At 31.3% G+C, this 24,626-nt stretch overlaps 2 protein-coding genes across 6 annotated transcripts; one reads left to right on the forward strand and one right to left on the reverse strand.

Moving 5' to 3' along the window:
- Positions 1–215: 215 nt before the first annotated feature.
- On the reverse strand, positions 216–11,363 carry LOC18034068 (MADS-box protein JOINTLESS). 5 transcript variants are annotated; one of them, XM_006423690.2, is made up of 9 exons: positions 11,258–11,363; positions 10,780–10,985; positions 4,989–5,067; positions 3,066–3,127; positions 2,872–2,971; positions 2,708–2,749; positions 1,263–1,304; positions 1,070–1,182; positions 216–396 (listed from the first exon to the last, which is right to left on the reverse strand). In XM_006423690.2, the coding sequence occupies exons 2-9, from the start codon at positions 10,959–10,961 to the stop codon at positions 378–380; spliced, it is 639 nt and encodes a 212-aa protein (XP_006423753.2). In that variant the 5' UTR covers positions 10,962–10,985; positions 11,258–11,363; the 3' UTR covers positions 216–377. The 5 variants fall into 5 exon arrangements, with proteins under 5 accessions (XP_006423753.2, XP_006423752.2, XP_024035082.1 ...); XM_006423689.2 differs by having other exon boundaries at positions 1,070–1,126; positions 4,989–5,070; XM_024179314.1 differs by having other exon boundaries at positions 1,070–1,175; positions 4,989–5,070.
- A 6,129-nt stretch (positions 11,364–17,492) lies between these two features.
- LOC18034258 lies at positions 17,493–19,263 on the forward strand. The gene has a single exon (XM_006423693.2). It carries the CDS (start codon positions 17,527–17,529, stop codon positions 18,997–18,999), a length of 1,473 nt encoding a protein of 490 aa, XP_006423756.1. The 5' UTR covers positions 17,493–17,526; the 3' UTR covers positions 19,000–19,263.
- The last annotated feature ends 5,363 nt before the right edge of the window (positions 19,264–24,626 follow it).

Here is a 24,626-nt window from a genome sequence, read left to right on the forward strand (position 1 = left end):
TTATTCGATCCGGATCAGCAATAAATGAAGCTTCACCCCATTATTTTCTTGTGCACATTCAGTTGAAATGCACAAGAACCTTACACACAAATATATATATACACACACACACACACACATACATATACACATTGATTAAATTAGATATATGTTGAGGAAAGATTCCAATATTTGCTACTTCAATTTGGAATCTTCTTGAAAACAAAAATCTCCCAATAAAAAACAAAAAAGTCAAAAATCAACTGAACCTACAATAATTTCAGTCCAAATAAGGACCGGGGGTCTTATTACACTGAATGGTAATTATAATTATTAATTGGTTATTCCAAAGCCAGCCATGCAATCATTATTGTGTGGCCTTCTTTTGCAATCTTTCATTAGCTGGGAAATGGTAACCTGCAAGACATAATTCAAGGAGATGCATTGGGAAACTTGATCTTGGCAAGATACAATCAATGTATGTCACCTAATAAGGGAGGTGATGAAAATAGGTTGTCCCACACGTAAAGTTTACTTCTTTAAATGAATTAGGATTCAGTGATTGGATGAGCTATACTCAACTCTTCATAATCTTCTACCACACGTTTATATATAGTAATATATGATTAAAATTTAATTAATATTATGTTCTTATTCAAAAATTATGAATTGTATCTTTCTAAAAAATTAATAAAAAGTTCAACTTAACACTAAATCTAAATCTTTTTTAAATCTCATAAAACTATGGATGAGTCTGTTACACCATGACATTATTGTTACACCATGTCATGATACGATTATTCAGTCAAAATATTATATATATCATGTGTTACTACATGTGGATTTATGATAGAAATTGTTCCAGGAAAAAAAAAAGACATAGTGACCTTTTTTATTGCAATTTATTTAGTAAACTTGTGGACATTTTGGTTTTATTTATTTTTATTTTTCACTTTTTATTGCAAACAAAACAAGAGGCATTGCAGTCTTTTTACAATTTAAGTCGATTCGTTCACTTTGTTAAATTTTCTTGATTTTTTTAAGTTAATAGATAGGCAAATGAGATTAATGCAATTAATAATGAACTTACCCCAACTTCAACGAAGTGTTAGAACTCTCCCAGTCTTGAGAATTATCTCCAGATGAACTGCAGATGAAGGTGTTAAATGAGTGGCCTTGTACATTTGTATTAATCCCTGTCTCCTAAATGTTCATAATGATAATATTAATTCAGTATCTAACATTAATTGGGAAGCAAGAAGATTGAGTAAAAGATTTCTCACATGCTGTTTCAATCTCAGGTTCTCCTCCGTCAGTTGCGCTTCCTGCATTTTTAACAAAAGTTGTGCTTAGTGAGCCACCACCTTGACCTTTGATTATATATATAATTTTCATTAACCAAGACGAAAAGTACAATAATATTTTATATACGATCTGTTATCAATAGAAACCAGTCAAACCACTCTAGTCTACCACTGTAATCTAATTCTCCAAGAGCATGAAAATTTTTTTTAAAAAAAAACGATATCTCATTATTTGATTAAATGATCATAAAGATTATTTTTATTTTAAAAAATGGTCATACGAACACTTTTTTGGGATATATACACTTTTTTGTGTATTCAAAAGTGGAAACACAAATCTTTAGTTTTATCAGAAAGAGATTTATATACCAATCCTAAAAAGTGTATGTATAACAGGTCTCCAAAAACATTTCGCCAAACCACAAGTATCATTTTCCTTTTTCTAAAAGTCTGTGCACTAAAGATACATTATATTCGCAAAGGATATTTTTCACTAACATAAAACAATGTGCAGAGACATTACAGCTCTGATAAAAATATCTTATGAACTCCTATAAATTATCCTCCAGTACAAACTACAAACGGACTCTTCGGATTGATACCATCACATAATTTCTATAGAGATAGACCTTCTATAAGCTAAAATCCTTTTATATAGAACTTATAGGGCTTCAGATTTAGAAGAAAATGTCACTAAACCACAAAAACAACAAAAGCACAGAATGACCACCATATATCTAAATTTGGATGACAGAAACTTACCATAAAAGCATAAACCTAGGTGAGATTTACCTTTAAAGAAAGTGAAAGAATTAAAATATAAATAACAGAAAGCAAGTTAATTAGAGGCACAAAAACGGATTTTGTGGACATCAAAATAGTCCAGAAATCAGCAGTTTTATTGCCTTCTATAAGCATGAGAAAAATGAGAAACCTGCGGATTGTACCGCCCTATTGGAATCACTTTCAACCTATATATACACATACACACACACACACATATTGAGCTTCGTTCAGCCCGCTTTAGTAGCAAAATCAAATACCAAGAAACTGAGCTGGCCATCTAAAACGATAGATCACAAATTAATTAACTATCCAGCATTGATCACCACAACAATCAATGAAAGCTGTTTCAGGAACATAATGTTATTGCCCTTACCTTATTAAAAAAAAAAAAATTGAAAAGGGTACAATTTACAGATATGTTGCAATCTAGGAATATAGATACATACATTTAGTACAACCCAAAAGTCTATCAAAACTAAATTAGAGATCTACGCTCCATTGTTGAAGGCACCAGCCCACCAATGGGCCCTTATCTTCAAAAATTTATTTTAATGATGAAAGAAACCAATGCTTTATTCATTAAAACTGCATAAAATTCCTTGCAACAAACTGCAAGTTACATATAATACTCATCTCACCTTTCTCCTCAGAGCATCAATTTCATTCAGAAGTCTTTCACCCTGGAATACATTATACACGCCATTTGTCAATAATCCACAAGCTAAATGTTGCCAACTTTCCATAAACAAGCCGATGGATTAAACAACAATAAGAAGAAGAAGAAATAGATGATATCACTAACTTTTGTTTGAACAACACGGCTCAGTCCTCCTTCAAGTGATTTTTCTAGTCGCATGAGTTCTTCCATGTTTAACTCTTGCAGTTCTTCTCCTTTCATCTGTCTGTGTAACAACTACGGTCATTAATAGCTTAGCAAAAATGGAATTTTAGGGAACACACTTCATGCAAATTAATGGCTTTACTATTTTCTTTTACCTTAGTTCACGGGTCCTATCTGCCATTTCCTTGCTCAAAATGGCGTAGGTACTGCTTTCGAGCTAAACAAACAACAAAAAGAGATCCCCTTTATGCAGCTTCTTTAGAAGTGATGTGCTTTCAGACAATAAGTTTTCAAGCAAAGAAGTACCAAAAATATCCTTATTTATATAAATATGAGAGATCGTATGCTCAAAGTAGATAATATCACTTAGACTACGTACAATTTGTATCTGAACTAGCTCGTTATAGACTAGGTTAATCTATCAGTCATAGGTTCTTCTAATTAAGTAGAAGCATTTAGATTTCCAAGGTTAAGAACAAAATTGTGAGAGGCCATATGTATTCAGAGCAGACACTTAAATTTTGGGCATTCAATGTTACAACTGGTATGAAAGCTAGCTCACTACTTAATGCCTGGATAAAATTTTGTTTTTAGAGTAGTGCTATTAACATCTATCTAAACTCCTTATGTTCAATGATATTACATAAATAGCTGAATATAAAATTAATTATTTTTTAATAGGATTTCAATCAAAAACTCATTATTTATTTTTTAACAAAATCCTTCAGCCGCACAATCTCATAATTTGTAATTATGTTTCAAAATTTTAGTTTCACAATTTTCCAAGGCTATAACAAAATGTTGGAACTTTCTACATTTGTGGAGAATATTCGAAAAGTTCGGGTATTTATTTTTGTGGTGAAAGAAAAAAGAGATCAAACTTCCAAAGAAATATTGTTCTTCTTTAGGGAATGCATCTTCTCCATAAGATTGATACTTTTTTCTTTGTACTTATATTTCATCATAGACAACAGTTGATCCTTAATGGATCTCCACAATCCACAAGAGGAAAATCATGGAATTAAGTTTGATGGATATCAATTGTACCATTAAAACAATTAGGATTTGAGATTTGGCACAGTTAGATGAGAGAATGATGAAGAAGATTGAGGGGTTCTCTATTGTCTACTCTGATAGACTGAAACCATGTAGAGAAACATTACAATTTTAGGTAAATATATACAAAGCTATATTCAGGTAAATAGGGGAGTTAAATAATACGAAGTAAATGCACTGTCCTAGACTCTCTACACGAGTGTACATATCAAACCCCTATATTATAAAAGAGAACCTCCACAATCAAATATCATGAGATATAGCTTTACAAACAAGATTTGCTAGCTGTTCTTTCTGCGTGAATTTGCTAGATGAGCAGGCTTCTTTTTCTCATGTATATATGACTACATCATTTGTAAATATATGAATCTTGGACGCCAAATATTTAACATAAATTTATCATATATTTCCTTGTTCATAGATCAATATAATCAAAATTTATAGTTTTAACTAATTTACATGGTAAATTCTATTAATAAAACTTACATATTGGTTATTCCCAGATGATGGTCAGTTGGTTTGGTCTAACCTACATATTAGCTATAAATTTATATACAAGTTTTTGTGACATTATCATGGAATTTTTTTTTTACACACTTTCTCAACATTTTTTTTAATTTTTATGCTCTACAATTCATTTATTCAATATCCATTTAATTATCATATTCTTATTTATTAATTATCAGTGAAAAATTTAAATCAAGAGAATCTTGGTCCTTAAAATTAGAATTATTATTGTTTTATAATTTAGGCAAAATTTAGTTGAGACCTAATCTGCATGGGAGGGTCATGATTGAGACTAGTGCAATGACAATGAGTGATATTTGGGGGAATGAGAGTGATTTTTTTTAAAAAAATAAAGATTAAAATAAGAATTCAGCTTTTATATATAAAAATATAAGTATAACTCTGTCACTTGGACAAAGTATAAAATAATCTTTATAAAATAGGTTATCACTCTGGTGTAATAGTGTGTATGCATAAATATCTTCTCAATGAAAAATAAATAATTAACCTATTACCTGCAGTTGAAGAGAAGGCTGATCAAATTTGTGAAGGTTCTGCGAATGGAGATTGTGCCTATCAATCACCTGCTTCATACTTCTTGGGAAAAAAAAAACGAATGGAAAACAGTCACTTGGTTTTCAGTGAAAAAAAAAATTGGTATTTTCAAAGAATGTCGTACGTAACACTACATATAGTCTACATTCATAAAATTGGGAGACCCAATTATATTATAACTAATGTGAAGACAACGTGATACTATCATACATGCAATGGTATTTGTTAGGTACTAATTTATCTTATCCTTCACAATAAAACTTCTCAATTTATGACATTCATTGATAATGTCGCATCATCTGACACAATAAATAAAATACATAACTTTGCCACATTTATTAAATTGTATACTTTATATTTAAATGTTATATTTTTATATGTTGTTTATCAATTTTTTAATAAGGGCGAAAAAAATCCATATAAATTTTTTAGCTCCTTATTTCTCTAAATTTAAATTCAGATAGCCAACAAAAAAAAATCACTCAGCCAATGGGCCGAGCATATCCTAACATGATAAATGTATGATTATTCCTTAATAATTATTTTTCAGCAATAAGAGATACAATAATTAGCTTTAAATTACCGAATATTAACAAAAAGCTGTAAAACCGCCAGATTTTGGTGCTTGTGTCGTTTTGATACTATCTCTAACCTTTCAAGAATTAGTTATACAAAGTTTTAACATTACACATAAACCAAAAGTTACAAGAAATAGGCTTACAAGTCCATTTTTCAGTAACTGAACCTAATTACTACCCTATTTATGAAATGTTATGAACAAGAATTAAGTTGGGATCTTTTAACATGTTTTCTCGCAGTAAAGTGATAGATATTATCGGTCATTGATTTTGTTCAATTCTTTATACTGGGAAAAAATGAATCTCTTGAAGCATTTTTCATATAAATTTGTTTTCACCTTTTTCTAATGTTTTTAAAAAGATAGAAGGATGAGTAAAGTTCAAATCAATTTTTTTTAATCTCCAACTTTTCCAAAGATTTGAACTCGGGCGGCCAATTAAAGAAAGTCACTTGAAAGCTATTCCGACCAAGCTCTTGGGAATATAATTAGTATAAAAAATAGAGGGATATACTCTCTGGTGTTTTCTCTTAAGAAACAATTTTTGTTTTTGAAGATGCCAAGGCACTTCTATGAAAATCAAATAGCTATGAAGTCTTTTGATACTTTTTAAGAAGGATGAGAATTACATAGCAAAGGGTGATATAGGAGTGAGAAACATGTTGTCACATTTTTCTTTTTCATTGAGTTTCTGCTTCTCTCATTTTTTTAAAAGATTAAGATTCTTAGATTATTTCTTGCTTAGTACTTTTCTTATTTTAGAAGAATTCATATTTAAGGAATAAGTGGTTGTCTTTTAGTATTTAGATTATTGAAGATGGAGTTTAGTTTCCGCAAGAAAATGAACATTGGGGCCAATTGGGGATGAAATATAGTTCAAAAACCCTATTTTTGACATATGAGTTTATAGAGGGTGTGAGCAGTCAAAAGCACATTAAAGAGGATTGTCAACAAAGGAATGGAACAAGTTTAGCATGTAGCTCCAAGTCTATAGATAAAAACACTATTAATATTGCCAACTATCTATCTCTCTCCTCCGTGAGAGACAATTGTATCATCTAAAATAGATGATGAAGACATCTTCAGGGCATGCCACTAGTGAAATAGAAGTGGTTTGTGATTGCTAACAACTCTCCATTGCACACAAGGTATAACTTGGTCTGTATGTGAGATGTGGTGAAATATTTATGATGATGGTTGAATACTCTCCGGGAAGCCAAAAATAAGAGTGAGTCATTTTAGCAAAGCGATCGACATGTGTTGATTATGTGTACTCCATACAAAGTAGAGTATCTAAAGAATCACAATTATTGGAGAAGAATCACAATTACTGGAGAGGGGACAAGATTCTACCCAAGGCGAAATAATTCCCATAAGCTTTGTGAGTGTAGTTTTGGTAAAGGAATAAAAGTAGAGACAAGATAGTTATGTGGATACGCAGTGAATTGAAGAATTCATCAATTTGGAGATTGTTAGGAAATATGTCTCTTTCTTTTTTATAAGGATCAGATTTCCTAAGTATTTCTTATTTAATATTTTTCTTATTATAGGAAGATTACTATTTAAAGAATAAGTTGCTCCCTTTTTAGGTCTTAGCTTGTTCACAATAGGATTAATTTGTACAAGAAAATAAATATTATACCTAAAAAAAAAGGTTACTAATCATAAATATAGGAAGGTAGAGTTCTTTTATTTTACGATAGTAATCGCAATCATATTTACAAATTGACATTTTCTAGCACAAGATACTAGAGTGTGATTTTTGAGCTTCCAGTGTGATAAGAAAAATACTAGAGTGTGATTATAACAATTCTTCACATTGCGAATTTTTCTCGCATCATTCTTGATGGAAATAGTTTGTCTCCAGCATAGGAACTTTTTGTTCGTATTTTATGGTTGGCACCTTTCTCTATCTAAATCTTTTGTTTATTACTTGAAAAATCCAATAAGTTCTTTGTCTCAAAATTCATAAGAAATAATTTCTTAAAATTTTTTTAGTGGAACTTCTTGAATCTTTAAAACAAAAGAAATAGCTTTTTAATTTAATAAATTCTAAATATTACAAAGAAATATATTCTCAAGTTCAAAAAATATTACCAAATTATTGATGTATCATCTTGCTCCATACGATATAAAGTAACCTTGGTCTATATAATGATTTCACAGTATTTTCTTTTAAATGGACCTAAAGTTCTTGTAGAAAAGACATAGCACACATAGTTTAATTGTGCTTTTAACTAAGCAATGTGTGATAAGAAGAATATCCTCTACAAGTTGAAAAAAAGTTACCAGGCTAATAATAAGTTTGAGGTAAACTTCAACTCTTGTACTATCTTTTGAGTATGAGTTAAGTGTGTAAACGTTTATCTGGTATTAAAGTCAAACTCACCAATACAAGTAGACCAGCACTACCAACCACGAGAAAAGGACTAGACAAGAGGATCAATTTGCACGTGATGGGGGTGATATAAGTTGAAAATAGTTATTAGGCTAATAATATAAGTTTAAGACAACCCCTTAAATCTTTAGCTAGCTTTTCACTATAAGTTAGACGAATGAGGTTCCATTATGTGATTGTGGCAGTTCACTCTTAGATTGTGGCACTTCACTCTTAAATGTTGCAAATGGTATCAAAGCCAATAATGTGGGCAAGAGTTTGAGCTCAAATGCCAGCCATGCATCACTATTGTCTAGTAAAAGAGTTTGAGTGTCCTCTAAGAAGATAAAGTATAACAAACATGATCATAAATAGTTACTAAGTCATATATGTACAATGATATTTTTTCCTCAATTAAAGTGAAAACTCTTTCAACAATATATAACTTTTTGGGTGAATTTCAAACTACAATTGTGTTGGCCTAGAGCAAAAATTGGACATTAAAATAGTACGTGAGAGTGTGACGCCACACTTGAATTATAAAAAGACAAATGAGAAAAGAAATAAAAAGTAAAGAAATTAGAACCTTCTTTTTGTAAGAGGAATCATAAGAACAACTTTACTTCATATTCGAAATTAAAATTTGGGATAAATTTATGATGTCGCAAATGAATTTACAACGTTAAAAAATCTGTTTATAACGTTATAAATCTGTCCCAAACTTTAATCGCAGATAAGAAAATTTTGTCTAAGAACACAACAAAAGAAAATGGTAAAATACCACTTTCTTAAGTTAATAAGAAAAGTTAATGTGAAAGAAATCTCATTCTATTAAAAGAATAAGTATAACCTGAAGATAATCAAGATAAGACAAACAAGAAAATTAAGTGGACCTAGATAAAACTTCTTAGAGTTGTCCTTACTCTTATCAACAGGAGGAAAAATAAAAACTTTGCCAAAATTTCTTTCAATCTTAGAGGAAATCACTTATCATGAATCTTGATCAATCAAAAGCTTGATCAAATAAGCATGAAACAAATATTGTACATGGTATTCTAAAGCTCCTTACAAAGTGTCACTGCATTGTCTACTCATATATAGGCAATGCAAGACCCATTTTAATAAATTACTAGTTTGAACAATTTTTTTTTATTTTAAATATTGTCATTATAATTTAGAGATCAATATTTAATATTGTGGTAACTACTCTCCACTAGTCTGTCTTTTTTTTCCATATTTAATGAATGAAATATCTTTAAAACATTGTTTTTACAAAGATAAATACTAAGACTAATGACATAATTACAAAATTAGATGTAAAGTTTTTATTCCAAGTGATGTGTCGCAAATCGGTGATCTCCATGTGTTTGGCAAGAATTGACTTTTTATAATATTATTAATAAATAATTTCACAACACGAATAAACGAATGACACATCATGTACCATATCATTTAAGGCACAAACTTGTATCCCCAACTTTACATGCATGTCGTTACTAAAATATTAATAATAAGAAAAGATAAGGTCTAAAACAACATATAATTGTTGAGGGGGCAGGTTCGAGTCCCAACTTTGACCATTTTGGTGTTGGGACTCTATCTCCCTCTTATTAAACAGGATAGGAGTAGAAATATCCCACAAAAATGTAGATATAGCATATATATTCTCGAATATTATTGAGAGTAGATATATCCTTATATATAAACAGAAACTTGGGTTGTTGGGTTGTGCTACGAGAGAGTAGATCTAATTTTATTGTTTGATGAAAAGTTTGTTTACTTTGAATGAGAAAGGCAAAAGTGTTTTTCAGTAACTCAACACTAGCTTGATGAAAATGATAGAGTGGACCCTCAAATATAATCTACAAGAAATTAGATCACTTCGGCAAGGAATGCACCAACAATATAGGTCAAGTGACGAAACCAAATTACCAACCCTACTTTTAAGTAAGAACTAAATGTAAACACAACATGAATCCTCATTAAATATGAAGTTTTACCACATCTAATTCACGAATTTAAAGCTGTATAGGTAGAAGCTAAAGAGAGAAAACAAAAGTACAGAGATTGAAGAAGACTATTTAAGGATTGAAAAATTATGAAAATTTTTCCCCTTTCTCAGGTTTCAAATCAAAGTATTATATTGAATGCCACCACTAGCTATGTTCTCAATTAAAGATACTTTAAATGCCTTAGCCGGAATTAATCCATATATAGAAGTGCTATATTTTATGAGGACATTCTCGTGAACATGTAGAATGCATATTCCAAGCATGCATGGGATTATTATGATGATCAATAAATAATTAGCATTAGAGCCCAAAAAAAAAAATACTTCGGAAATAAAAATGGCAGTAAGATATAGGCATAAGGCAATAAAAATATAAGCTTAGGTTAAAAAAATAGCACCAAATAAATATCAACCTCCTCAATCTTGACATAATACTCTCTCCAAATTAATTGGTGTTAATTCTACCTTGTCATAAAATATGATTACTTTAATTATCTCTCTCTCCCTCGCCCTCTCTCTCTTTGTGTCTCTATGTGTGGCGTCCAAAAAACTTAAGCAAAGATCCTAAGGTAAGAGTACTATAAAATCAGTTCGGTCAGTATATTTGATTTAAAAAGATCCTAAGGTACACACCAAATCTATCTCACTGCACAAGTGCACAGTTTCATATCATTTTTCATAATGAACACAAAAACTTAAGCAAATTAAATGCAGATCAATGAATTAATGGTGATGATCAAGTGACGAAATGAAAGAGAGAGGAGAGAAAAAAAAAATTAACCAAACCTTGAACTTGAGTAATCAAAGAGCCTTCCAGTAGTAGAAAAGACTATGAGTGCTACTTCAGCATCGCAAAGTGTTGAAAGCTCCTGAGCTTTCTTGAACAGCCCTCTTCTCCTCTTTGAGAATGTTACTTGCCTTGCTGTTGGGTTATCGATTTTCTTGATCTCTATCTTTTGTCTAGTCATTTTCCCGAGAAAATCAACCAGAACCTTCAAAAGAAAATCACCCAAATGATAGTTTGTGTATGCAAAAGGGGAAATAAAGAAGAATATGAAATGGGTTCTTAAGATCAAGCAAAATAATTCAAAGTAAAAAGAAAGAAAAAAAATCAGAGACCAAACCCTAGATGTAGCCAAGAGAAGAATGAGAGCTCAAAAAAGAAAGAATAAAACCTACCAACACAATAGCAGGCTGACAAATTTTGCAAAATAGTTGGAGATAAAAGGATTGGCCAGATTTGAGAAGTATTTCAAGTTCTCACCTGTGCTTGATTCTTTTCTTTTAATGGTGTCGTTTTTGGTGCTGTTGAGTACTTGACACAGAACCAGATACAAAGACAACAATAGATTTTTGAGAGAGAAAAAGATTTAAATTATATGGGCACATAAGAAAAAAAGATTCCTTTTATTACCAAATAAAGGAGAAAGATGGGCTCTCCTTTTTGTTTTGAAGAATTTTTTACTGTATTTAGTTTGATTTTAAAAAGTTTTAAAAGACAAATTGAAGTGAAGCGACTGTGACCAGAGTAGTAAAATATAAGGTTTTATTAATTTTTTAATCATAATAAATTTCCATTCCTATTTTTTATATGGTTAACAATAGTTTTCCGTACAGATTGGCCACACTCATGACTGGTCAGAAATTATGACAGCAATTGTACCCTCGTACTGTCTGCGTCCCCATCCACATCACACTCGTTCCATTTTTCGTGATACGAGTAATTGATCAAAATGCTCCAACCACATTTATATAAGGCAATCTCTAATACACTTTAATGTCACTTATAAAAACTAAAAATAAGTAATAAGAAAGTGGAATTGGTGGGTTTAGGTGGAGAAAAGTTTATTTAGTTTTTATATTTTAAAATTAGTATTTATTTAATTTTTGTATTTTTTTAAATGTCTCGAAACATCTCTACTGTTAAAGTATTGATACATTTACCGTTACTTTTTATTTCTTTTGGTTTACTTTTACAATACTACTCTTTTATAATAATTTTTTTGTTTGGACATTAATAAAAAAAAAATAATTAAATTATCAATTTAACCCTAAAAAAATATACTAATTTTTTTGCAAGCACCATTGCACACTTGATAGTTTGCATACAATTTTTGACAATTTAAAATTAATATAATTATTTTATTTTTTAAGGTTAAATTGGTAATTTAATTATTTTATTTTTATTAATGTCCAAACAAAAAAAATTATTATAAAAGGATAATATTGTAAAAGTAAGTCAAAATAAATAAAAAGTAACGGTAGGGGTATCAATACTTTAACGACAGGAATATTTCGAGACATTTAAAAAAATATAAAGACTAAATGGACACTAATCTTAAAATATAGGAACTAAATAAACTTTTACCCGATTTAAATTTATATTATTATCTTAGTTTTAGTGGTTGTAAGTTACACATTAAATGTAAGAGAATTCGTTGTTTAAGTTGCGAAATATTTTGTTGTAACGAATTAATTGTTCTTTTGACAATTATTGGCAGAGACATTTAGGTAACAAACTATCAATCTAAAATCTCCGCTCTTTCTTCTGTCAAACTCATTAACTCAAAGATTCAGTAGTGCGTTTTCTTCGCGATATTTAGAATGGGTTGAAATTAAAATAATTCAGATTTAGAATGAGTAATAAAAATTAAAATAAGTTATTTATTTAAACTGTAAAAATTAAAATAGTAATAAATTATATTTTTATTGATGCGTTTATTTTATTTTAGTATCAAATGAATTTTTCTATTACTTTGTTTTGGTATCAAATGAATTTTTCTAAGTTAATAAAATGCCCTTCATTAAAATAACATATTTTTTAACTAACAAAATAATAAGCAAACATTTTTAAATGAATATATATGATGATGATGACGATGACATTTTTATAATAATTATTATTAATGTTGTTGTTGTTGCCATCACTGATATTGTCATTGTAGTCATTGTCGCTGTTATTATTATAAAAAAAATAAAAATTACTTTTTCAAATGTAGATTAACTACTAGCTAGGTTATGATCTTTTACTCATCTAAAGAGAATATTCCAATTTAAACCCAAAAATTATTATACAGAATAGAGGTAGGAAAATAAGCAATTTTATCCGAAAGTTTCAGATTTGGATGAATGCGGATTGAGCATGAAACCCGGTTAGATGACAATCTAATCACAACAGCAGCTAAATTTAAAAAAAAAAAATGGAAAAAGAGGACCAAATTAATTTAAAATCCTAATTTCTGCTACTACCACTCACACAAAACACAGAGTCTCCATCGCAACAGCTTCTGCACCAAAGCCAAGCTTCCAGTCTCGTTGTCTCTCTCCATCATGCGAAGCCACAAAGACGCCGAACTAGCCTCCATCACAGCAACTCCACTATGACTGCGCCAAATCTCAGCAGTCTTCTCATACTTTTGTCTTATTTTTAGTGGTTGTAAGTTACACTAAATAATGTCAAAATAAGTAATGAGCAAGTGGATTAGGTGGGATTAGGCTCATACTTTTGTCTTACTTTTAATGGGTGTTAGTTGCAATAAATGTAACTTAGTAGGACCTTATATATAAATGTTGGGAATTCATTGCTTAAGTTGCGAAATGTTTCATCGTAACAGGTTCATTGTATTGATGACGATCTCTTAAATAAGGGCCGCTCTAGTGCTTTTTTGACAAAGTATTGATAGAGGCATTCAGGTAACAAATTATCAATCTAAAATCTCCACTCTTTTTTTTTTTTATATATCAAAGTCACTAGATCCAAGATTTAATGGTGAATTTACTCTGCTGCAATTAGAGTGGCTTAAAATTGGAATGACTTGAAATAAGAATGAGTGAAAAAAAATTAAAATATATTATTTACTCGAACTACAGAAATCGAAATCGAAATGAGTTGTATTCTTATTGATGTGTTTATTTTGTTTTGACATCGAAATAGATTTTGTAAATTACTAAAGTGCCTTTAATTAAAATTATGTATTTTTTCACTTACAAAATAATAAGTAAACATGTTTAAATGAAATATATGATGATGACGATGACGAAGACAATACCAACAACAAGTAATAACAATAATAATAATTTTGGTATCGTTGTCATCGTTGTTGTTGCTATTAATATCATTATTATAAAATAATAATACAAATTATTACAGAAACAATAAACTGTTTAAAAAATATAAAAAAAATACTTTAGGGAAAGGCCACCACACCCCTAAAGCTTGCTTAAATGATCACACATATTGCTTAGTTTCATAAATGGTCTTATAGATCTCTTTTTTATTATTATACTCTTGATTACAACAACCCAATAATTGGTTTTAAATAAACTTCTATAATAGATATAAATTAAACTTAAAATAATATAATGTATAAAATATCATAAAATTTATAAAATATTTTAAATATTAGAAAAGTTATTTTAACATTATTAACATGTCATATTCTTTTAATAACAATATAATATATTTGGCATAGTAATAATATTAAAATAATTATACCTAACATCACAGCAATTATAAATTTATTTTATTTTATTTACAATATCATTCTTAATTATGTCCATATTAGTATAAATCTTAAAGTCAAGTTTTTGATTAATAGATTTTAGTATTAATGAAATCCATTGGGATAGACTAATAATAGGGTAGTTTTGTCCCTAATAATAACTTAATATTAACAATAATTTTCATTATATACTCTATTTTATTAATTATACTTACTGTAATATTTACTGGTGTCATATGATATTTATTTATTATTTTTATCTTATTACTATATTTATGTTTATTTCAGTTGTTGAAATCAAAGAGTATAATATTCATTTATGAAATTAAGAGAGTCTATATTAGGAATGTTTATGAAACTAAAGGGGTCTCTGGGGTACGGGTGGCTTTTTTCCAATTACTTTTTAACGTGCAGATTAACTGTTTTTTATTTTTCACAGTTTCAGATAATGTACAGATTAACTAGTTTTAATTAGCAATTTGCGTTGTGATAGTTCGCAGGAGAACTTTCAGAATAGTTTTGTTCTTTGCTCCTCTAATCGATGAATTTTCATGTTTTTTTTTCTTTTTTTTTTGGAAAATAAAAAATAAAAATTTATGTTTGTATGTACGATTTCAATAGCGATAAACAAAATTGTAGAAATTCTAATTAATGCATCTTTAAAATAAATTATATTTTTATTGACATTTGTAAATGTATTAATATTTAACCATTTATTTCCACATGAAAAAAATAATTCATCACCTACCAGGCTATCATCTTTTGCTCTTTTAAACCCAAAAATTATTAGATAGAATAGAGGTGGACAAATAACCTAATTCTATCCAAAAGTTTCGGGTTTGGATCGAATGTGGATTGTGCCTGAAACTCGATCCGACGACCTTTTGGCTGATCCGGTAGGATTGTTTGCATCGAGTTTTCGGACCATCCGAACGCAGTGGCAACTAAGTTAAAATGAAAAAAAGAGGGCCAAATTAATCCAAAAACCTAATTTCTGCTACTGCAACACACGCACAGCACAGAGTATTCATCACAACAGCTCTTTCACCAAAGCCAAGCTTCCAGTCTCGCTGTCTCTCTCCACCGTGACCGCGCCAACTCTCAGCAGCCTTCTCGCTTGCTCACCTCCAGATCAGCCGTCGTTCATGGCTGTTTAATATATGCTATTTTATTTTTATTATTATTATTTTTTTTGAGTTGAGTTCAATCCGAGCTCCAATTTACTCGCCCCTAAATTTTGCTGAACGAAGCCCAACCTTGGTTTATCACATACTTGGGCCGGCACGTTAGAACAGCGATTTTTAGATTTACTAAATGCCCCACAGGAACAGTTTAAACAGCCCTCTCAATATCAATTTTCATTGCTGTCTGTCATTTGGCCTTTTTATAGGCGACGGTTGAAAGTCAACTTTATTCTGCGCTTCAGGACTTTTAAACTGTTTCTTTGGCAAACGAAAATCTAGTTTAGATTACACGACGTCACTGAATTACGAAATTACACTCAACGAATCGGTAAATGACGAAATCGTTTGAACATATTTCCATCTATTTTCGTTGCTGTCATTTCCTAAAAAGATAGCTCCTCTTTCGTCATTTAAGTTAAAAAGTTTTCTATCCTCAATGTTGTACGAACAACTGAACGGAAGGAGAGCATGTTTTATTACCGCGTGTCAGAAGTGATCTGTACAAATACAATTTTACCCCGCTTGATTCATCCTTTATTACACTATAACTAACTCAAAATTGCTGTCATTATCCAAAGCAGCAGTCCTCTTCTGTCCACTTGGGTCAAGCACTGATAACGAGAGTTCATATCAACCCCTGTCAAAACCTTATTCTTACCAAAATGCCATCACTGATCACAAAAGAAATTATGAGATATCAAGTACCTAACTTTTAGAGTTTCTTATTTGAATACATAGTTAGTCAATTTCTTTACAATAGGTCCTAATCCCATTCTCATGAAATAATTACAAAGTAAAATCTCGATAAATGAATATTCAATAACTTATTAATTTAATTAATAATAAAATCTTCTGCTCCTAAGTTAAGCTAATGTGCTGAATTAATAATTTCGTTAAATGCATAACATAATAGTTTTTTTGAAATCTTTTCGGGCTAATGAAAATATAAATGAATAATTAACCAATACAAATAATAATAGTAAATAATAAATAACATATAAAATTCATAATATTTAGGAGTTTTTTCTTCACAGCTTTAATTTTCTATGTATTTTAAGCATCTAAAACACTTCGTTCTTCTACCATATTTTATTTGAGAAGTACCTATATCAACTTTATATTTCTGAACAATGTACTTACATTAATTTTTCCACTTTCATGTACATCTACACAACACTTATTAAAAGTATATGTGATAACTCTTAGAATTCTATACTATATATGTAAACATATTAATTTTAGCTACATCCATTATTTATGTCTAGTATATGAATTTTTGTGAATTTTGGTCAAAAGGGCAATATGTGTATTAAAATGTATTAGCAAATCTAAAAAAATGATTTACTGGAAGTTAAATTACATAATAACAAAGTGTAAAAACTAAAATTTTATGGCTCTATAAGTTTGTAGAAGTTAATTTAATAAATTTAATGGGGCTAAATTAAATAATAATAAAATTACTTACATAGATTGCTGTGGTCATGAGCTGGATTCGTCTGTGATAAGATGATACAAGTAATTAAAATATAAAACTCTTCCTAAATTCATAATTATTTATTTACTAATAAATTTATAAATGATTCATTTAGTGATAAATAAATAACCTTGCTAAAACAATATTTAAATATAAAATATTATTTAAATTTTTACTTTTAATAATTAATTATGATTAAGGACCTAATTAATACAAATGAAAACAACGTTTTAGTTTCCAGAAAATTGTAAAAATATGGGGAACTTAATGATATTACTTTAAAAAATAATAGCAGTCCACTTTTGTTGCTCCTTACTCTTCACTTAAAAATTTGTTGTTTAGAGGAAGAAATAGAGAGAGAGGGACAGGGGACATGGCGACTGGCTTCAACAGAGCGGAAGCGGAGCGGTGGCTGAGCGTGGCCGAGAAAGTATTATCGTCACATGACTTCCAAGGGGCCCGCAGCTTTGCGATCCGCGCACGTGAGTACGACCCGAGTTTCGAGGCTCCCAACCAGGTCCTCGCCGTCGCCGACACGATCATCGCCGGCGAGTCCATCATAATCACCTCCAACGGTAACCAGTACCATGACTGGTACGCGATTCTCCAACTCGCTCGCTTCACTCACTCCATCGAACTCATCGCAACTCAGTACCGGAAACTCGCGCTGTTACTCAGTCCCGAGCGGAACCGCTTCCCCTTTGCGGATCGGTCCTTCAAGCTCGTTTACGACGCATGGTCGATACTGTCGAATCCCGCGAGAAAGATAATGTACGATACGGATTTGCAGCTGAGTCAACTCGGTGAACGACCGAGGCAAACTCAAATGCCACCTCCACCTCAGCCACCGCAGCCGATACAGTCGCAGCCGGTCAGAAGAAGCCCGCCTCCTCCGGCGAGAAGGAGCCCGCCACCTCAGGCTAAAATAAGTCCGCTTAATAAGGACAAAGGCGTAAGCAATAGGACAGTAGAAGAAGAGAGGTCAAGTTCGAATAACGTGACTGAGTCGACTCACGAAGCTCGAACGAGTCGGACCGAGTCGAACCGTCCGAGCGAGGCAGCGTATGAGGGACCGCGTTTCTGGACGGCGTGTCCCTATTGTTACATTCTCTACGAGTACCCAAAGGCTTACGAGGACTGTACGCTCAAGTGTCAAAACTGTAAAAGAGCATTTCATGGGGTAATGATTGCGTCACCGCCTGTGACGGAGAAAGATACGTATTTTTGTTGTTGGGGTTTCTTTCCGGTTGGTTACTCAGGCAATGCGAAAGACACGGGCGGAAATTTTTCTAAGTGGACCCCGGTATCTCCTATGTTTGCTTGCCCGAAGCCAGGGCAAAATAATAAGAAGACAAATAAACGAGTTCAAGTTTTGTATGATGAGGTGCTCATTTCTGATTCAGAATCTGATCCTGAGGAATCTGATGATGAGTGGGGGAGTAATAAGAAGAAAAAGAAGGCCAAAAATGTTAAAGGAAAAGGGAATGAAGTTAGAAAAAATGTGAAAAGAACCCCGGTTGAGAGGGGTAAGAGGGGCAGCCAAAATCAAAAGGAAAATCAAAATGCGGGTGGTAATGTGGATGGAATGGTTGGGACTTCAAGTGGTGGTGGTGGGGCGAGAGTTCTTAGAAGTAGCGGAAAGAAGCAAATGGGGAATGGGTTGGACTTGAATGTGGAGTTTAGTAATGAGTTGGAAGAGCCGATGGCGGCAGTGCCACCAAGAATGAATCCAGAGAATGGAATGGAGGATAATATCGATGGTGTCTTTTTCGAGGGGCTTGACGAGTTTTTGAGTAGTTTGCCGATACTCAATGTGGTGAAAGATGATAAGGTTAAGCCAACTTAGTGAAGTAAGACTCTCCCTGTTGTTGATGATGTTCATTGCCCTAGTTGCTGTTGTAGTTTTGGTATGTTTGTAGTAGTTTAAATCATGTAGAGGTACTGGCTCTGGCATTTTGGTTGCTGGGAGTTGAAATCTAGTATATATTTTTGTGCAATAAGGTATGTCTTATTGCTGACATTAAGTGCTCCCTCTTTTCATTGTGGATTGGCATGCTTTTTAAGTATGGTTTACTTATAATTTAGCACGATAAGTAGTTTCTAAAATCTTGAACATATATATATTAATTTTTTTCCTGTTAAGCTTAACTAGGAGCCTCATTACTAAGCCGTCCTTAAGAGCTTCACTAGGAGCCTCATTAAGCTTTATATCAATGAACATGATTTTAATCTTTTTGAATAATTTTGTTTGATATGAACATGCATATTTATTTATTTTCTTCTCTTCCTGTGGCCGGCTAAACTATCATTTATTTATTTTTATCAATTTTAAGTGTCCAATGCATATCATATGAAATATTGTTTTTCCTTTTAATTGTTATTGATGTAGTTCAGGAGTGGATTGTTTTCTTCCTGTTTGGTTGTTAATCATGCAGTAGAATATGGCTGAAGATATTTAATTGTGAGTTATATAGTTTAGACTTTCTTTGGGAAAAAGAAAAAAAATCCCATTCAAGTTGGTTTTAGGTAACACTAATATATGTTCTGGATAGATCTAAATCTGATGCACTCTTATAAACTCTGAATGTATAAGTACAACTACTATTTTTTTTTTTCACCATTTCTTTTTTCCCTTTTTCTTTCATCTGTGAATGTAAGAGTCAAATCTACTTGTCTCTCGTTTGAGAAAGATGTGAAAATCAATATTTTGACATTTATTCTTGTAAATAGAATCATTGTTTGTGGTTTTCGTGTTATAAAGAAGTATAGCAATAGTTATGAAATGAGAACTAGAATGGTGGTGGTGGTGGTTATAATGATGGTCTCGGTGGTGGTGTGTTGGGGATGAATGTGATGAACAAGATAAAGTTTTCATGAAATTAATGAGTAGTCTATGCGATGTGAATCACTTTTACTGTGTTGTTATATCATTCATACCTATATTCCCGTAAAAATCATACGAACTATTTTTTATTCAGATAAATGCCTTATTGTAGTAGCCAAATCACAATATCTTAATCATTTAGACGAAGATGCCTTCAGACTTCATATGAAAAGGGAAACAACTTGAAGGCAGCTAGAATCACTATGCCATCTGCTTATTGTTGTTGTTTTAACCTAATATTTAGAAGGTTAACTGATTCTCATGCGAGGTAAAAGGAAATGTCAATATAAATGAATTAACATGAGTATTTTAGATCTTGCCCTTCAAAACATTTTTATATGGTTTTGTTAGAGCAACTCCGAAAGGCTCATCTAATTATACTCTTCAAATACTTATTTGCTTACCTATGAAGCAAATAAAAGAGCGAAGGAATAAGCTTCCTTCCAAAAGGCTCTTCAAATAGAAATAGATTTATATTATTTTAATCAAATTTGCTGATATGACTACTTTCCAAAAGTCTTTTCAAATAAAAATAGGTTTAGAAATGATTTTGTAGTGATGCAAATATAAAATAATAGTAATTGAAGAACAAGAAGTGGAACTTCAATATTGAAGGGAGAGAAGTGAAATCTCATTTGAAGAATCTCATTTAAATTTGGCTGTTTACTGGGTAATTTAGTTGGAGAGGAACGAAAGGATTTCAAGGAAACTTTAGAAGAAGATATCAGGGGAAACTCTTGAAGAGGAAATCAATGTTTTTATGGGCTTCTGTTCCTTAAGTATACCGATGCTCTTCTCTTTTTTCATTTTGGAAACTGGGATACTGTTTTGCAGTAATAATGCTTGATGTTGCCATTTTTTATAGGACTACACTACAGGATACTTTTTTTTTTTTTTTTTGTCCTTCTAATACATCTTTTATAAGTATTTGGTTACTTATCAAAGAAGGAATGGAAAGGCTTCCCATCTAGCTGTTGAGTGGCCCTTGGAGATGTAAGTAGGATGGCAGGAAGAACAACGTAATGAAGAAAACATATATTGAAAGGGGCTGTCCCACCACTTCTTTCTTTTTTTTTCTTTTTTTTTTAAATAAGAAGGCTAAAAAGGAAACTGATGTTTAATTTATGAATGCATTGTTCTCTTTCAGAATATCTGAGGTCCCTTTAAATTTGAATCTACATTTTCCTCTATTTTTCAGTTTAGAAGAATAACTATTATATTATGGTGTTTCTTTTTGAGGAGTGTCTTTCATTATATACGGGTATTGAATAATTTTAAGTTCAATATGATATATCCTTCTTTTGTTACTCTGTTAGGTTTTTGGTGGATAATATGTCCTTGATTCATGGATGGCTCCTTGATTCGTGGATGGCTCGTTCGCCCTTTTGTCATCCTCGCATGCACTATGACATTCTTTGTTTCTTCTCATTTAGTTATTATGTATATACCTGTATATATATCCCTTCTTATTTCCTCTTTATGAATAAATTTTATTGTTCCCAAGAGGTAGTTTTTGCACAAATGGATGAAGGGGAAGCAAGTGGTTTTTAGAGATTAGACTAGTATTGTTTGCTAAAGTTACTTTCCATTTCAAGTCAGATGATGGGAAATACAAATGAGAAATGCGTTCACTTTGCATAAACTGTTTATTTTTGAACAAATAACTCTAACTCTCAAATAGATTTAGTAGAAAGTGAAAAATATATTGTTCTTCTATTTCGCTTTCTTGCTGCCGCTTCTCTTTCTTTGTTATTTTTTATTTTTTAATTTTATTTATTTTGGTTAATTTCTATTCATCCCCTGTTGTTTTGACTATCGTCAACCCACCCTCAACCTATTGAAAACATCAACCGAACGCCCATTTACCATTCAAAAGTTTAGGGTAAATGCAGGTTGCGTTGGTGAATGCTTCCTCGGTTTTTGTCTTCTTGATGGTAAATGCGGGTGGGATGATGTTTTCAATAGGTTGGGGTGGCGGGTTGAAGATAGTCAAAACATCTAGGGGTAAATATAGTTGACCCTTTATTTTTGCTCAAAGAAGATCTTTCTGATTGGTATTATTTTGCTAGATCGGTTTCTTCCTAACTTAAGTTCCCTTGCTTATTTTGGTATGACATCGTATTTGACTTGGTTGTCTCCTGAAAAGTCAGGATTGGTAACAAAGTGTCGTCTCTTCATCTGTCTGTGTACTAACTATGTGCATCTTTTTATGTGATGCAATTTCTGAGTGGTGTGTAGTTGATTGGACAGAGATGTGCGTTTGCTGTTGAATGCTAAAAGATCAGTTGCTGGAAGCTCTAAAGGAGAATTTATCCTCATGGATACAAAGTAGGTTGGAAGGATGGGAAATTAGTCACATCTAATTTCTTTTCTTCATTTTATAATTTGCAAAAAAATTGTGGTAAGGGGTTGGCCGGTGGTATCTCTTAACTCTTCAGTCTGACTTTGGGCTACCGAATATGGCTTCTTGCACCTTCTTGTGAAGCAATGAGCATGGAAGAAACAAATGTATTGAGCCTTGACTCTCAACCTCTTACTATGTTGATATCATTGGTGTCATATAATGCCTGCATTAGTCGGTAATTCATTCTAAAATTTATTCAACTAGTTAGATTTTATTTTATTGATCTCCAGATTAATTGTTGGTTTCAAGGTTTGCTCCTTTTATTAAATTTCCTTCTCAAGATTTGGTTATTGTTGGTGTAGCAAAATCATGGAAAACCACGATGGAAAGAAATGAAAATTTCTGGTAACTCTACTTCCTCTACTAGTACAATGTCCATTATATGCCATAGGTATTTGGTAGATCTATCTTGTTAACATCGTAGAAACATATAACCTGAAGTATAAAACAGTTCTATAATGGACCAGACCAAAGCTGCGTACCTGCTTTCAAGCATTTGGAGCATGTTAACTTGCTCTTCGCTGCACAGTCTCTTATTTGAGTTTCTGCCTCTACATGTGCATTTGCTAGGACTTTATGCATCACCGAAATACTCAGTCTTTAAGCCTTAATAATATGGCTGGACTATGTTTGGGATTTAGATGTTTCATTGTAGCTTGGCACAAGTAGTATTAGAGCTTCTGTTGTGTTTCTATGCTTTAATTTCTTATGGTAAATTGTCAGTTGAATTTTGTAAAGGCTAATCGGCAGTTGAAGTTGATGATCCAGCAGGGCATCTTAATGTGCTGTAATGGTTGATGTTTGGGTAAAATCATGTAAATGATTTTGAAGCTTAACTTCTCTGTAAATGATTTCCCACATTTTTGTAGGCGAATTTCGGCAATTCACTCAAAACACAGTAAGATCCGACTGCATTAACCGATGAGCGCGCATGCACTAGGATAGAGAAAATCAGCGTCCGTTAGGAAACAGACATAGTTATGGCCCAACCAAATAGCCCGAGTGCAGCCCAATTTAGTAAGCATGTTTTGGGATTTTTGTTTTCGTTTTTCTAATTACTATCGAGACCCGCTCTCACGGAACTCTACTCACCTGAGTACCTAACAAAACTTCCGCGGTTCTGACAACAGAAAGTGAGGATTACGCGGCAGAACAGAATACGCCTTATCCTATTTTCAGGATTTATTTTTTAATTTATTTTTGTAAAGAAAATAAATTTTGTTAGCGTTGGACTTTGGTAGTCTTCTTATTTGTTTATTACACTCATGGTAAGAATTTAAATCTCGACACTCTCGTGTAGGTTAATAATGTTGAAGCTTTTAGAATAATTATTATTAGTTCTGTAAAAATAGTCTGCTAGAATAACAATATCTTTAAATTTAATGATTTTATTTTTTAATTGAATAAAGATGGTTTAAAATTTTATAATAGGATAAAAGCTTATTTAGTTCCTATATTTTAAGATTAGTGTCTATTTAGTTCCCGTATTTTTAAAAATACCTCGAAATATCCATGCCGTTAAAGTATTGATACCCCTACCATTATTTTTTATTTCTTTTGGTTTACTTTACAATATTACCCTTTTATAATAATTTTTTTGTTTGGACATTAATAAAAATAAAATAATTGAATTACCAATTTAACTTTAAAAAATAAAAAAATTATATATATATATATTTGCAAGCATCATTTGCACACTTGATAGTGTGCATATAATTTTTGACATAATTTTTTATTTTTATTTTTTAGAGTTAAATTGGTAATTTAATTATTTTCTTTTTATTAATGTCCAAACAAAGAAAACTATTATAAAATGATAATATTGTAAAAGTAAGCCAAAATAAATAAAAAGTAACGGTAGGGGTATCAATACTTTAACGGCATGAATGTTTTGAAGTATTTTTAAAAATACAGGGACTAAATGGATACTAATTTTAAAATATAGGGACTAAATGAACTTTTACCCTTTATAATAAACGTGAAGATACATGTGATATGAAATCATTTTAAATATAAATTTAATTCTCAAAAGTAGAGTTATTTGAATATACTAAATTCTTTCCTACACCATTTTTAAAAAAACTAAGGATATATTTGATATTGTTTCTAAATTAGTATTTTATAAAAATAAAAATAGAATGAAAATAATATTTTATAATTGTTGCATTTTAAATTTAAATATAGG

The sequence above is a fragment of the Citrus clementina genome, unplaced genomic scaffold (assembly GCF_000493195.1).
Source record: "Citrus clementina cultivar Clemenules unplaced genomic scaffold, Citrus_clementina_v1.0 scaffold_8, whole genome shotgun sequence".
Taxonomy (NCBI): domain Eukaryota; kingdom Viridiplantae; phylum Streptophyta; class Magnoliopsida; order Sapindales; family Rutaceae; genus Citrus; species Citrus x clementina.